This window comes from Lepisosteus platostomus, chromosome 27 (assembly GCF_059453375.1).
Source record: "Lepisosteus platostomus isolate fLepPlt1 chromosome 27, fLepPlt1.hap1, whole genome shotgun sequence".
NCBI lineage: Eukaryota > Metazoa > Chordata > Actinopteri > Semionotiformes > Lepisosteidae > Lepisosteus > Lepisosteus platostomus.
In genome coordinates, this window is record NC_142637.1 from 8,644,638 (window position 1) to 8,660,152 (window position 15,515).

Consider the following 15,515-nt stretch of genomic DNA (forward strand, 5'->3'; position numbering starts at 1 on the left):
GAAGGCCAGAGACTTTACAGATTAAAACTGCAGCCCTGCGGCAGTGCGGCCAGTCCGCTGCTGACCCGTAGGTACTGTCCCGTAGATACCCATAGAGTGAGACCACAGCTCCAGGGCAGACCCAAACCACAATCCACACACCCCCTCTCTCTCCCAAGAGGGAGTCCTGATCTCTGGATGTAACAGCTGTCGATTATGTGCTGTTAATGCGTCCTGGCTTTCCGTATGTCTCTGAAGTCCGGACCACTCTCCCTCCTCCTCGATCCCCATCCCTCTGCCCTGAGCTGCCCCCTCTCCGTGTTCTTACCCAAACTCCTGCTTTTCATCCACATTTCCTCGGTCTCTCCCCCTATCTGCCCCGCTCTCTCTCTCTCTCTCTCTCTCTCCCCGTGACCGTGCGTCTCTGCCCGCAGGCTGACCGCGTTCGTGCTCAAGTCCTTCGCGCAGTCCCAGGCCTTCATCTTCATCGACCCCGCGGAGCTGCGTGCGGCCAAGGACTGGATCATCACGCAGCAGAGGGAGGATGGCTCCTTCCCTGCCGTGGGCCGCATCCTCAACAAGGACCTGCAGGTGAGCTGGGGGGAGCAGCTCTCTGTCAGGGGCACACTGGAGCACTGCCACCCAGAGAGCACAGGCTCAGTGACCACAGCCTGGCCAGAGAGACTGGACACAGGCTGGCCTGCCTGCCCAGAGAGGACCACAGCCTGGCATAGAAACTGGACACAGGCTGACCTGCCTGCCCAGAGAGGACAGGCTCAGTGACCACAGCCTGGCCAGAGAGACTGGACACAGGCTGACCTGCCTGCCCCGAGAGGACAGGCTCAGTGACCACAGCCTGGCCAGAGAGACTGGACACAGGCTGGTCTGCCTGCCCATAGAGGACAGGCTCAGTGACCACAGCCTGGGGTAGAAACTGGACACAGGCTGACCTGCCTGCCCAGAGAGGACAGGCTCAGTGACCACAGCCTGGGGTAGAAACTGGACACAGGCTGACCTGCCTGCCCAGAGAGGACAGGCTCAGTGACCACAGCCTGGGGTAGAAACTGGACACAGGCTGACCTGCCTGCCCAGAGAGGACCACAGCCTGGCAAGAGAGACTGGACACAGGCTGACCTGCCTGCCCAGAGAGGACAGGCTCAGTGACCACAGCCTGGCAAGAGAGACTGGACACAGGCTGACCTACCTGCCCAGAGAGGACAGGCTCAGTGACCACAGCCTGGGGTAGAAACTGGACACAGGCTGACCTGCCTGCCCAGAGAGGACCACAGCCTGGCCAGAGAGACTGGACACAGGCTGACCTGCCTGCCCAGAGAGTACAGGCTCGTACAGATGCGCTGTGAGAAATACATAGGGAGAGCTTTAAGAATAATAACAATAAATAGTTGTAAATGTGGGCATCAGCAGGCGCAGTGGTTAGCGTGTCTGTGTCACAGCGCTGGGGCCCTGGGTTCAGCTGCAGTCTGTATGTCCTCTCCATGTTCACAGGGGTTTCCTCCCATGGTCCAAATGAATGCTGCTGGGTTAATTGGCTGCTGAGAAAACTGGCCCTGGTCCGAGTGAGTGAGTGAGTGTGCTCTGTGTGCATCCTGTCCCCAGGACAGGCTCCGGCACCCCTGCGGCCCTGAATCGCCCCTGAGGATCTTAAAAGTTCTGTTGATCTTTATTGCTCTGGCGGCAGTGTGATCCGGAGCTTGTGTTGCTTGTCGAGCCTGAGGGGGAGGGGTGGGGGGGGTGATGTACAGGTACAGTTGAGCCTGAGAGCCGAGGACAGAGCCGGACAGACCAAGGCTGTGAGAGATGGGGGGGGTGAGTAGGAATGTGGAGGCGGAAGCTAACTGCTTTTCCCCTGGCTGTCGAAGGGAGGCATCCATGGGAAGATCTCGCTGACGGCCTACGTGGTGGCGGCCCTGCTGGAGACGGGGGTGTCCTCTGAGGTGAGTGGGGACGGCCGCTCTGCAGATCTGCGCAGGCAGGGCGTTCCTGCGCAGTGGATTGCTCCATCGTCGCAGGGAAACCATGGAGAGGTCTGCAGTCTTACTTGTCTGCAAAGCCATTTCTCAGACACTCTACTGTAGGCATGAAGATACTATAGGGATGCAGCCCTTTTCCTCTCCTCCTCTTCCTCCCTCTGACTCACCTGACACACACACACACACACACACACACACACACACACACACACACACACACACACACAAGATCTCTCGTCATCCAGAAGTGGAGCAACATGTTGACTGAAGACTTCCACTTTTCAAAGAGCTCCTAGTGGGGGGAAGAAAACCTCTTTAACCATTCATCACCATTCATCACTTCAAAGCAAACGACTCCGAGCTCTGATCCACAATTAAAAGATGAGACCGTTAAGTTCAAAGCCGGAGGCTTTTATGTGAAGGATGTCTACACCTGAAAAAAGATCCCTCTGCAGAGATGAAAGCCGCAGCACAAAGTGGAGGGGTTTTTGGCGCGTTCGGGAGTGGGCCCTGCAAGTTCTGACCTGGGCGTTGGAGAGGTGCTTTTTGTGAAACCCGACCCATTGGAGACACCCTGGGCCACAAAGAAACAGAGAGAGATTTTTTGAGCCCTTTGTCAGAAAACACTGACAAAAACTGAGCTTCAGAACTGGGGAACCTCATTACATAAAAACACACTGGTAAAAGGCGTCAATATTTTGAATGTCGTTAAACACGAAGCAGTGCGTTATTGTCCGTGGAATGAAGATAAATTACTGTTTGTCACAGTGTGATCGTGAGCAATTCATGTGGTCTCGTGAATCATGTTTAATGATGATCAGGACTAGTCACGTGATGAACTCATCCCAGACGCTTGTCTTCGCTGGCATGAAGCTGTAGTGCAGTCAGAGGCGGTCAGCGTGGTGTCACACTGGTGTGAGGCGCTGGCACCGGGCAGGCGGGGTGTCGGGTGTTTTTTGTCTCCTCCTGATAGCTCCCTTGACCCCCCCCCGACAGGAAGAGAAGGGGGCGGTATCCAAGGCCAAGCACTTCCTGGAGACCAACACCTACTCGGCGGAGGACCCCTACACCACTGCGCTGTCGGCCTACGCCCTGACGCTCCTGCGCAGCTCCTACGCCCCCCTCGCCCTGCGCCGCCTCAACCACATGGCCATCACACAGGGTGAGCCGCCTGCCCGGCCCCTGGGTTAAAGCTTCTCCTTTGTCCAAGCCATCAACGACAGTATATTTATATATCGGCTTTAGAAAGAATCGGCACCGATTCAAACCATGTGAAAGGAAAAATGTACACAGGAACTTGTACAACCTCCAATTTGCATCACAAAATAGTCCAAATTTCCAGGTGTGCGCAGCACCATGTTCTGTGATTCATAACGAGGCAGGGTGACGTGTTGCGGGCCTATTGCACTATAAACCAGCAGGCTTGTGAACACATCTCTTCTAATCCAATAGAAATATTGCTCTCGACTTGGAGACGGTTTTGCCAACACATACTGCTTGTTAACTCTGCGTGCAGTTTGCGTTGCGCCTTTTCTGCAGTGCACAACCTGTACTAATTCGCTCGTACATCGCACTATATTAATCACTACAGTGACTAGTGAGCAGGAAGGGCCTGCTCACGTTGCAGTTGTCGCTCTCGCCCGTGGAGAGACCAGGGGTTTTCTACGACATGGTGATTCACAGTACTTTCCCAAAGTTCACCATTTTTGTGCTCAATTCGAGATGCGTCAGCTTTTTCTATAGCAGCGGTGAGTTTATTTTGTTATCGAAAATGAATCACAGGTCTGAGAAATTGAGAGTGAGGTTCCCCCCCAACAATTAACTAAGTGGGAATTGACTGGGGTGTTGGGCTTAATTGATCAATATTGGCCGAAGCCTTTTAGCAGCTTGCAGGACTGGCCATGTGTGCAGGCAAGCTCCTGTCCTTCGTAGTAGTGAGGGGCAAACGCCCGCGTCCTGCCCCACGCTCTGGAATAAAGGGCCTTAAAAAGAGGTGCGTTGTTTTATTGAACGTTTCACTGCCCTGCTGCAGATGGGTTCACGCACTGGAGTCTGATGGGAAGCACGGTGACAGACGAGGACACCTTCATGGGCTTCAGCGACGGGCTCTCGCAGTCAGGTACGGCCCCCCCGCCTCGCCCTGTATAGCGCCTTTCGGAGCGGGGAAGCTGCAGCGCCTCCTCCCTGCGTCATCCTTCCTCCTGGGGGGCGCTCACAGCAGGGCCCTGACGGCGGTCTGTCTCTGCAGTGGTGTCCGCGGAGGTGGAGATGACAGCCTACGCCCTGCTCACCTACACCCAGCTGGGCGACGTGGCCTCGGCGCTGCCCGTGGTGAAGTGGCTGTCGCAGCAGAGGAACGCGCTGGGGGGCTTCTCGTCCACACAGGTACCCTGCAGCCCCCCCGCCCCCCCCAGAATGCTTGGCAGGAGGGGCTAGGAACTGATTTGTCAAAGTTTCATGCCACTGGTCTTCACTGTTCTTCTTTTGTCTGTGCCTTTCCCGTCACCCGCTCGTGCTCGCCCCCTGCTGGCAGGATACCTGCGTGGCGCTGCAGGCCCTGTCGGAGTACGCCATCCTGTCCTTCGTGGGAGGCATCAACCTCACCATCTCCCTGGCCTCTACCAACCTGGACTTCCAGGAGACCTTCGAGCTGCACAAGGACAACAAGAAGATTCTGCAGAGTGCTGTGGTAACGCCCCCTGCTGGACCCTCTGACGTATTGCATCTTTATGGATCAATAAACAGACCGCAAGCCTAGCCTGATAGGAAATTTCATCCTTAGCAGAGATGTAATTCTGATCTCCTTTGAGAGGGAGGGTTATTGGTTTTGACTGGGTAAAATAATTTGATAAATTTAATTTAAAATTAGATTATGTTTCTATGATGACGGATTCAACATGCCTACAACACTGCACAGCTCTGAGAGTGACTGACCATGCAATCTGGACTGTGCAGCTCTGAGAATGACTGACCGTGCCTGCAGCTCTGAGAGTGACTGACCGTGCCTGCAGCTCTGAGAGTGACTGACCGTGCCTGCAGCACTGTGCAGCTCTGAGAGTGACTGACCGTGCCTGCAGCACTGCGCAGCTCTGAGAGTGACTGACCGTGCCTGCAGCTCTGAGAGTGACTGACCATGCCTGCAGCACTGCGCAGCTCTGAGAGTGACTGACCGTGCCTGCAGCACTGCGCAGCTCTGAGAGTGACTGACCGTGCCTGCAGCACTGCGCAGCTCTGAGAGTGACTGACCGTGCCTGCAGCTCTGAGAGTGATTGACCATGCCTGCAGCTCTGAGAGTGATTGACTATGCCTGCAGCACTGCGCAGCTCTGAGAGTGACTGACCATGCCTGCAGCACTGCGCAGCTCTGAGAGTGACTGACTGTGCCTGCAGCACTGTGCAGCTCTGAGAGTGACGGACCGTGCCTGCAGCTCTGAGAGTGACTGACCGTGCCTGCAGCTCTGAGATTGACTGACTGTGCCTGCAGCACTGTGTAGCTCTGATCTTTGTGTCCCCTGTGTTGCAGATCCCCAGTATCCCCACGGGCCTGTTTGTCAGCGCCAAAGGAGAAGGCTGCTGTCTCATGCAGGTGCATCATATTTTCTTCATTCGCATGTTGTTGCACTTTGAAAATGTTAGATGCGTGACTCTGGTTTGGTATCACCAGTTCTTAAGCAGCTGCGCTCAGAGCGGGTGCCATCTTCATTGCACAGAGGAGACGAAGACATCATCTGAATGTCGGTGCGCCTCTCCCTGCAAGCGAGGTGGCTGTCCGCTGGGAGAACAGACACCCGTGGGCACTTCGCCACAGGGGGCGCTGTTGCAAAGGGTCTGTGGCTCCTCCGGGCGTTCTGTCTACATGGGCCCAGCTGGCTCATGACACGACCCAGACTAAAAGCAGTGATCTCTGACCTACTCCACCTGTGCCTGCAACCCACCAAGGCAGCTCAGACGTTTGAGGCGCCTGAAGGTTGCCCCTTTCCACTAAGGTTTGAGGCTCTCTGGCTGTATCACTGTGAAGAAATGCAATCTGTATTTGGGACTGTACTTGCGTTAGCTCATCCCCCCCGCTGCACCTCAGCTGCCTGGGAACTGACAGGGCCCCAGGACACACAATGCTATCATGCTCTCTGGTCTGAAGTGCTTTGAGGATGTGCTTTGACCAGTGCTGGATTTCCCATTAGGCAGTGCAGGCACAGTACCTAGGGCCTGGGAAACTGTTAGGACCTACGAAGGAGGGAAACACTAGTGACTCACGAAAAACGAGCTGAAACAACACGCTGGCGATCGACTCTCGGTGCTCCAAATCTACAATCACGCGCTCTCGAGCAGCTGTTCTAGAAACTAGAAGTGTGGAAGTGATGGTCTCTCAACTCGCCCCATCAGTCACGGGGTTTAGCATGAGAACAGTTTAAAGTGCATCTTGTCCATCAACGTCATTCAACCGGCGCTGACCCCTCTCCTGGGGTGAAAGTGCAGAGGGCCGACGAGCGCCACAGTCCGGGCCTGGCTGGCTGTGAGCAGCTGGGAGGACACCTGGAGGGCTTCTGCAGAACAGCTGCTGCTGCACTGCGAGTCCCTCCGAGTCCCTCCGGCAGCAGGAGCCACCTGCTGGAGTCCTGGAGGTCTGGGAACCCCCAGGAAGAGCCAGGAGAGCCGAACAGACCCCCCCCCCCCCCTCCTCCTCCTCACCTGTGCCCTTTACTCGCCCTGCCTCCCAGATCGACGTGTCCTACAACGTTCCCGACCCTGTGGCCAAGCCTGCCTTCCAGCTCAGCGTCAGCCTGAAGGAGCCCAAACCCGAGCACCGGCCGCCACCCCGCCCCAGATCCCGGACGGACAACCGCTCGGAGTTCGGCCGCCACCAGAGGGCGGTGACCGATGACGACGACCCGGCGTCGGATCAGTACCAGCTGGAGTACCGCGTCACCCTGGAGGCCTGTGCCAGGTGGGGGGGGAGGGGGGGGTATCTCTGGGGCCGGGGCAGGAGGGTGGGGTATTTAGCGTGACTGAATGGGACTGTTGATTTCATAAAGGGCAACAAATGAACGTGTTTAACAAGTCCTGCTCATCGCACGCACGAAGCTTCCTCTATGTCGTGCAGGACTGGAGCTGTCCAGGAGCAAGGCCTGAGCTTCAACCCAAGTTTGGTCTTCGGTTGTGTAATTTACCCTTAAATTGCTCACTTTCATCCAGCTGCAGTAGCACCATCAAAAAAAGCAGTCGGAGCATAGATAGATCGATAATACTTTATTAATCCCGTAGGGAAATTGATGTGTTACAGCAGTCCAGCCCAAGACAAGCAAAACAGACATCAGACCAAAAGACAAACAAAACAAATAAAAATAAATAAATACCTAGGTGTGTACAAAATGTGCTGATCATAGTCTCTGTAAAAACAATAAGCATAAGAACCGGACTGGAATGGAACAGGTGGTTTTACCCCTGCTGGTAGTAACAGGCAGTTTCAGTCATTTTCCGACCGGAAGGTTTATTTCTGAGCGTCAGTTTGAGGGCTGCTGTAAGGGACCGCGCCACTGCAGGCTTCCCATCATGCCTCTTCCCTCCAGGTGGCTCCACTCTGGCTCGTCCAACATGGCCGTCCTGGAGGTGCCGCTGCTGTCTGGATTCCGTCCTGACGTGGAGAGCTTGGAGAAGGTAAGACGGGGGGGGGCGCGCCGTTTGTGTCCACGACCGCTTTTGTGGGTGGAAGGACGCCCTGCCCGTCCAGCGTGGTGCCCGGCGTCCAGTCTGCGCGCGCCCGACGTTTCTTGTGCTCCGCGGTGCGGCCCCTCACTGAATCTCCTATCACGGCCCACGCCGCGGGGGGGGTAGTGCCCTCTGTGGACAGGCCCTCATTCCGCGCGGCTGCCTGGGGGGCTGTCTGAAGCGAATCCCTGGGAAATCGGCCCGATCCGGGCCTGTTTACTGCCGCTCGGGGACGGACACTCGCTCCCCACATCTGGAGGCGATTTGAGCGGAGGCAGCGTGTCTTGGAATTTATCAGCTCCAGCCCCACTCCCTCCTCTTCAGTGTGTGTGTGGTCATTTTCAGCCAGGAATTGTGTTGCAGGGTTGGGGGGGGGGGTGCATTCTTTAAGACTCCAGGAACTACCCCCCCTTTCTGCCCCGTTCTGCCCCCTTGGGCTGTTCCGAGCCATCTTTCCTTGGCTGGGGCAGAGTTGCCCCCCCCACCCGGACCCGTGGATGCGTCTATTTCCAGGGGGGATTCGGGGGTTTTGGCTGTACTTTTCCGTGAGGATACCAGGAGCCAGGAAAAGGGATGAAGCGATGCCGGTCATTCCGACACGGCTCGCGGGGAAAGAGGGGTGTTTTTGGCCCGCGGCGCAGGCCGGGGAGGGAGCGCGTGCGGCGGACGTCTCCGAGAGGACACGTCGCCGGGTGAGACACTGACCGCCCTTACAAGCCTGAGAGAGGCCCAGGCCATCTTCTCCCCATGTGGCGCCTCCGCTGGGCCGAGGAGAGGAACACAGTAAAAACCCCCCCTTCGTTATCGAAGGTCCCCAGTAAGAGATGTTCCTAATAGAGAGATGTCTGGCTTGGGGGTGAGGAGCGCAGCATCATTAACGGGGTCTCATTTTATAGAGACCCCCCCCCCCACCTTGTAGGTCAATAATACTGCACACCCCACAGGCTGCGGCACCCTTGTCTCTCTGCATTTGGGGGGGCAGAGCCCCATGCAGATACGGCCAGCAGGTGCTCTGTAACTCATGGTCCCTCGTTACCGGGTTGGGGGTGATGGAGCCCCAGCTACACAGCAGTCCGAGAGGCCCAGATTGAGCTCCCCAGCTCTCCTCATCTCATGAACGGCTCGCGCCCAGGGGAGCTGCAGGCTCGCACCCCGATATCCACCCTTCCCTGCCGACGCCTAACCCCAGTCATAGGCGAGACCCTCCTCTCTCGGCCCTGCGCGCGCCCCAGAACGCCAGGATCTGAAACCGCCCGGAGCTGTGAAGCTGTCGGACTCGGTAGCAGCTCGCGGGTTCAGCCAAGGCCGCCCCAGGAAGATGTGAAATCGTTTCCTCGGCGGCGCAGGCGATAATGATGTTAATTGCCTGCACTTAGAGGTGAAATTTAATAGCGGGGCCCAGCAATAATTCCGATTCACCTGGAAAATTCCAGTCACGCTGGGGTCACGGCGCAGTGGGGGCGCCTGCTCGGAGTGGCTCCGGGGCCCAGCGGCGGGACGCCGGGAGAAATTTGATTTGGGAAAACCGGACGAAAGAATGGAGCCCCGGTCCGCGTGGCCTGGCGCTCCGGCAGATCCAGGTGTCTTCAATAAGCGTGCCTGGCGCAGGGAGGGCGGCTCTCCGGAGTCGGGGAGACGTACCCCAGGCTGTCCTCTCGCTGGTCGGGTGGCGCCAGCGAGGTCGGGCACCTCGTAAAGCTGCTGGAGCTGTGCCTGCAGGGGGGGGCCGACTTCACCCCCCCACCGGCACCCCGTAAAACAGGCCTGACAAATTGGAGCTGATTTTTCCTTGCGGAAGCCGGGGCAGTATCGGGGGGGGCGGAGGGGTGCTGGGAGCCGGAGAGGTGGCGAGAGGGGGGGTTAACCCCTGCCTGTCCACGGCTCTGCCCGACTCCGCTCCCCCTCTCCTCTCTCCCGCAGGTCCTGATGGACAAGAGGGTCGGGCTGAAGAGGTACGAGGTGGACGGCCGCAAGGTCCTGTTTTATTTTGATGAGGTAATTGCTCCTGCCCCCTCTCCACCCCCGCGCACACAGCTCCCTTCACTCCAGAATTGTTTTGGATCGAGCCTACATGCTGACCCAGTTCTGCAGAACTGAGAAAGAGGCAGCCTGCTTTAACTCGCTCGCTTCCGAAGGGCTCGGGGAGATCTTGCTCTGAGCTGAAAGGGCAGGGCCATCAATACCGACGTGTGCTGCACCGCCGTGTGCAAAGAACTGGACTGGATCTCTCTGGGCCAGGGTGGACGCCCACCTCTGTGACAGCTGGATCTCTCTGGACCAGGGTGGACGCCCAGCTCTGAGACAGCTGGATCTCTCTGGACCAGGGTGGACGCCCACCTCTGTGACAGCTGGATCTCTCTGGACCAGGGTGGACGCCCACCCCTGTGACAGCTGGATCTCTCTGGACCAGGGTGGACGCCCACCCCTGTGACAGCTGGATCTCTCTGGACCAGGGTGGACGCCCACCCCTGTGACAGCTGGATCTCTCTGGACCAGGGTGGACGCCCAGCTCTGTGACAGCTGGATCTCTCTGGGCCAGGGTGGACGCCCACCTCTGTGACAGCTGGATCTCCCTGTTCCCTGGAACAGACGCTTGAGGGCTTTCTCTTGTGGTTTCTTAATTAGCGGTGGTCTGGATGCTGTGTGACAGCGCCTGTGAGTGTGCGTGTCTCTTCCTCTCTCCCGCTGTGCGCGCCTCTCCGGTCACCCCCTCCAGCCTCTCACCCCCTGGCTGTGTCGCTGTCTCTCAGATCCCCAGTCAGTGCATGACCTGCGTCAGTTTCCAGGCCGTCCGGGAGTACATCGTGGGGAAGACCGCGCCCGTGCCCGTCAAGGTCTACGACTACTATGAGCCGGGTAGGCTAGTGCATTTTTCTTTCTTCCCCAAAGCTCGGGGCTCATAAGTACGAGAGCCGTCACCCACCAGCAGGCCCAGCGGGCGCGGTGGGCCAAGTGGCTGGCTCTGCGTTGCTCCGAGAGGGCGGAGGACGTGACGGGGTCTCTCTCCCTCGCAGCGTTCGAGGCCACGAGGTTCTACAACGCCAGCCAGAGCAGCCCCCTGGCCCGCGAGCTCTGCGACGGCACGACCTGCAACGAGGTGGAGAGCTCGGCGAGCCACTGGAGCGGTAGGTCTGCCTGCCCGCCGTCTCGAGACCGGGGGCGCCGGGGTGTGAGCGGGTCCGTTAGGGCAACTGGGGCTCCGATCTCGGCACCAAACGCTCTCTGAATGGCTGGATTAATCGGGTCGCCTCCTTAATTCATCCCAAAGAAACGGTTCCAGGTCTTTAGAAAGTGGGGGGTCCCCTGGGGTCCCAGGCCTCTAGACCCCCCCCTGCTGTCGATTCTCGCAGTTCAGTTAAATTCGGGCTCTACTGTCCTGGTTTGGGGAAATTCGTCTTACAGCACATCCCCCCAATATAAAAGAGGAGACGCATACACAAGGCCAGTGACGGAACAGGCAGGGGTGTGCCTCTGTTCTCTACAGGGCAACACCCAGGATGATGATGATGATGATCACAGGGAGATGAAGAACATCTGGCCCCAGCTGTGGGGTCTGATTGTCTGGGGAGCGGGGCCCCTTATACATTCGTCTTCACATAAATTCTTAAGCGCCAACTTTTTTCCCATCATACCCACCCGATTTGCGGTCGCCAGGCGTGCGTCTCTCAGGTCCCGGGTGACCCCCAGATCCGCACGCGGAGGAAGGGGAGCAGGCGGACTCCCCCGCCCCACCCGCCTTCCAGCCCCTCGTCTTCGAGCCCGTCACGGGCAGAGCCACCCCGACCCGGAGTGCAGGGTCACGTCAGCTAGCAACACGGCCCCCGGCTCGAACCCGTGTTCGCAGAGCTCGACACGCCCTCAGGGGGGCCGCCCTTGCCCCCCCGCGCCTGTCACGATCTTCCTACCCTTGGATTTTGTCACATTGAGCGCCCGAGGTATCGACCTGCTCTTCTTCCAGGTCTTTCCGAGCTGGAAACCTCCCGCAGGAGAATCTAAAACTTTTTTCCCCTCTCCTTTCAACCCTCATGCCTGATCTTCCCAAAGCGCAGTGTTCAGTTCTGCCGCCACGTGTGAGGCGGGGTGGTGGACCGGGGAGAGGCAGAGGGAAGCTCCCTGGGCCCAGATCTCGGAGCAGCAGCCCTCTGTTATTAGCGTTTCCGAGAGACACGCTCTCATTAGGCCGGAATGGAGTTGCTACAACAAACTCCGGCGTTTTGCCATCCGTCGCCACGGCAACACGGCTGTGACCCTGCCTTTGTTGACGGTCTGTTTTCCTGGCCTTGCTCGCTTCACCGCGGGACACCACCCCCCCTCCTCCTCCTCCTCCTCCTCCTCCTCCCCGTCCTCCGCCTGCTGTCTGCGCTGACACCTGCTGCGCGGGGCTGGGGGGCCGTGCCCAAACCGAGGCAGGCAGGCCCTGGGGCACCGGCTTGGGCCTCCCTCCTGTCTGACAGAGGCGCTGAGAGCCGGTGGCGGCGGGGGGGGGGGGGCGGGGGGCGTGAGAGGCCGCAGCAGAGGAGGCCCCGGACCCACAGGCCCGTCTGCAAGGCCAGGGGCAAGATTTGCGAGGCGGGCCAGAGGGGAGGTCACGGTCTCTGGGCTGTGATTAAATGGTCACTGGTGGCATCCTGTGACCTCAGCCAAACGATACCTCCCTCCCCAGCCCCCAGACTTCTCGAAACACTCGAGACCGACCGCGCTGCTCTGTAGGACAGCCAGAGTGCCCCGCGATCAGCAGGAAAACTGCAGGGGACCGCCGGGCCCTTGTATCAAGAGGCACCAGCCTTGTGTTTTTTCTCCCGTCTGCCTTTCAAACACAACGAGAGCGTGAAGCCCAGGGCGTGCCCTGCTGCAGACGGGTCGGGCTCTCGCTCCTGAAGATGAGCTCAGCCGAGCAACGTCTGAGATCTGGGGAGGGGGCTTTCCTCTCGAAGGGATGTGAGTCCCAGAGAGTCCTGCTGGTTCCACCCAGATCTGTCGCCCCTCCTGGTCGATTACCAGCTGCTTCAGCTTGCTGGGAGGCCAGTTTCCAACCAGCTGCCCGGCCCCAGGGGAATCCCGTCCCTCAGTCGCGAACCCACTGGACCGTCGTTCCCGTGTGATTTCATTATTCCGGCTGGTGGCCTGCTTGCCCAAGCTCAGGAGGCGCCAGCGTGTCCTTACGCCGTGTCCCTCTCGTGTCCCGACCCCAGGCTTCGTGCAGCCCGGCTCCTGCCACAACGTGTTCGGCTGTCCCGAGGAGGAGCGCTCCGAGCGCTGCACCTGCGCCCGGGACTGCGGCTACGACGGCGATCCGGTGTGCGGCTCCGACGGCGGCCTGTACCAGAACCAGTGCCAGATGGAGGTGGCCGCCTGCCGCAACGGCACCCGCATCGAGCAGGTGCCCCTGAACCAGTGCCCCACGGGTACGTGTTGCGCCCGTCTCGCTGGCTCGCTCGCTCGGGGCGCCCCAGTTCTGACCCGCCATCCAGTGCCACATCTCCTGCACAGAAAATCCCACCTGCGGCCTGTACCGTCCGGCTGGCTCTTCCCTAGTGAGGCTGGTGCACCACGCTGCTTTAAAGGGGAAATGCAGTCCCAGTTTCTTAAATCTGGGTCACAAAATCAATTCCGTGACAGCACAGAAGAATTGTGCAGATTTCGAACCCAGCACCACATCGTGAACTTGGTGAAAGCACCGTACATCACCATGTTGTCGCAAACCCGCGCGCAAGTTCCCACGTACTGTGACGAGATGTGGCCCTTCCCGCTCACTAGTCTTTGCAATGACATGGGATGTGGGGCGAATAAACACAGGTTGCGCTGCCGACATTTCACTGCGGAGAAGTTCCAACGTGATCTGCATGCAGCGTTGACAAGTAAATTGTATTCTTTCTCACCCCAAAGTATGAAAAAAGTGTTGCAGTTCTTTGCTGTCATTGTTCTGGGTTGTGCCCTGGGCTGTTTTCACTGATCCAGGGGGTCAAATGTGCAGACAGATGAGATGCTTACCAGAGGAGAACAGGAATAAAAAAAAGCTTTTATTGCTTGCAATCTGCCCCCTGCTGCTGCAACAAGGAAGTATTATTAAATCCGAGATTGGGGGGGGGACTTCTTGACCCACAGAGGGTTGGGGGAGTCTGGAACGAGCTGCCCAGGGACCCTGCCCTCTTTCAGGAAACAGCTGGATGAGACCCTGGGATCCGTTAGCCCCCAGTGTCCACAGTGGGCTGGAAGGGCTGCTCTCGTTTGTAGTCATTCTGCTGCTGCTACTCACGAGCACATCAGTGGGATCTGTCCAGGAGGAGCCCGAGAGATTTCGCCCCGACCCTCGCAGGAAAAGCGTGCTTCCCTTTTCTCCTTCGGGGGGCCTTGAGAATCCCCAGAGCTCCCAGCGACACCACAGCTCAGGCCAACAGAGCGAAGAGTGGCACTGGGAAGGCGGAGGCCGGCGGGGGGGGGAAACCGGAGAGCCGCCGCCCTGACCTCACCCCAGTCTCGCCGCGGGTGTCCAGTGCCCGGGGGGGTGGCACCGATCCCAGCTGGGCGAGCAGGGGGAGCGGCGCTGGGCCAGGCTGGCAGCCCCGGGCGAGCGCGAGTGAGCAGGGCCCTCTGGGAAGGCTGCTTCGCTCATCCAGCCCACGCAAACACTGCTGTGAGCACTTATGCGCCCCCCCCAGCTGAAAGAGAAGGAGAGGGTCCGGCGAGCGCAGGCTTTAGAGAAAACCGCACCCCGTCCTCGTCAGACTACTGCTGGCCGAGCTGATTCACAATAAAACTGCTGTAGAGTAGAGGAGTTTGATGCCATGGGCACACGGGAATTATAATTCCCGCTGATCTCTCAGGACATGCACAGGACGACAGACGGCACAGTACCGCACAGTGTAGACAGTGCATTACAAAATGGCACACAAGAAATAGTTACAAACAATATCAATAAATATGTTATAGAGAACAATAAATCCGTACTAGTGAAAAAAAAAACATGGTAATCCATGCAAAAGGTGCATAATGCATTGCACAGAGGTGATTAACTGCAGCCGCTGTGTGTGAGTGGTTAGTGGTCGCTGGGTTTCGATCCCAGACTGCTTCTGCACCCCTTACTGCGCAAAGACCAACAGGTTACTGGAAAACCAATCAGGATGAAGAAGAGCCGTATGGAGAAGCCAGGCAGGCTGGAAGGGAAGAGTTGGGACTGCAGCAGCTGTTGGAGACAGCAAAACGAAACACTCCCCCCCCCCCAGGATCAGCAGGGAGAGGCGAGAATTCCTCGGTACCTGGGATCTGCCTGGGCAGGCCCTATTGGAAAGGCGACCCCCCCCTCACCCCCACCCCTCCCCCCCGCCCCCACACCGGCACAGCAGCCTGTGAGGAACAGCTGTTCAGGTGAGGGCAGATCAGCAGATTAGCTTTCGGAGAGGAGAGCAGTGGCCCAGCTGACTCCCCCCTCCCTGTATTACAGGCTGTCCCAAGTGACAGAGCGCCGTTGTCTCGGGTTTTTGCGAGAGCAGAATTCCTCTCTGAGGCCGAGCCTGGCGGCCGAGAAGCCCCCCTTGTGGCAGTAGGTAAAGCTGGGGTCCGCAGCAGAGCCACTCGACTGCCCCCCCCCAGACGAGACGCCCTTGTCCAGGCAGACCCCTGGAGACCGAGAGAGTGCCGGGCTGGGCACCGTCCATGCGCGTGTCATCGGGTTCCAGCGACTGGTTCTTTCAAGAGAGCAAGAGCAGATTCTGGCTCCCAGATCCTACAGAGCCCCCCATCCTCCCCCTTCTCCCATGTTCTGGAAAAACCCTCCGGAAACCCGTTCCGAAAGCTCTTCGGGCTGCTCCAGTGGGATGAAGGATGAACACACCCTGCGCTG

General features: G+C 58.4%; 1 protein-coding gene across 2 annotated transcripts in view; it reads left to right on the forward strand.

Annotated features, from left to right (window-relative positions):
• Positions 1-15,515, forward strand: part of cpamd8 (C3 and PZP like alpha-2-macroglobulin domain containing 8) — a 56,675-nt gene that overhangs the window by 33,953 nt on the left and 7,207 nt on the right. For both annotated transcript variants that reach the window (XM_088621917.1, XM_088621918.1), the window contains exons 28-40: positions 414-570; positions 1,860-1,934; positions 2,967-3,132; positions 4,003-4,089; positions 4,219-4,355; positions 4,504-4,659; positions 5,493-5,555; positions 6,688-6,914; positions 7,537-7,624; positions 9,596-9,670; positions 10,426-10,531; positions 10,690-10,800; positions 12,868-13,080. In XM_088621917.1, coding sequence (XP_088478043.1) covers positions 414-570; positions 1,860-1,934; positions 2,967-3,132; positions 4,003-4,089; positions 4,219-4,355; positions 4,504-4,659; positions 5,493-5,555; positions 6,688-6,914; positions 7,537-7,624; positions 9,596-9,670; positions 10,426-10,531; positions 10,690-10,800; positions 12,868-13,080 — 1,661 coding nt within the window. The remainder of the gene's footprint in view (positions 1-413; positions 571-1,859; positions 1,935-2,966; positions 3,133-4,002; positions 4,090-4,218; positions 4,356-4,503; positions 4,660-5,492; positions 5,556-6,687; positions 6,915-7,536; positions 7,625-9,595; positions 9,671-10,425; positions 10,532-10,689; positions 10,801-12,867; positions 13,081-15,515) is intronic.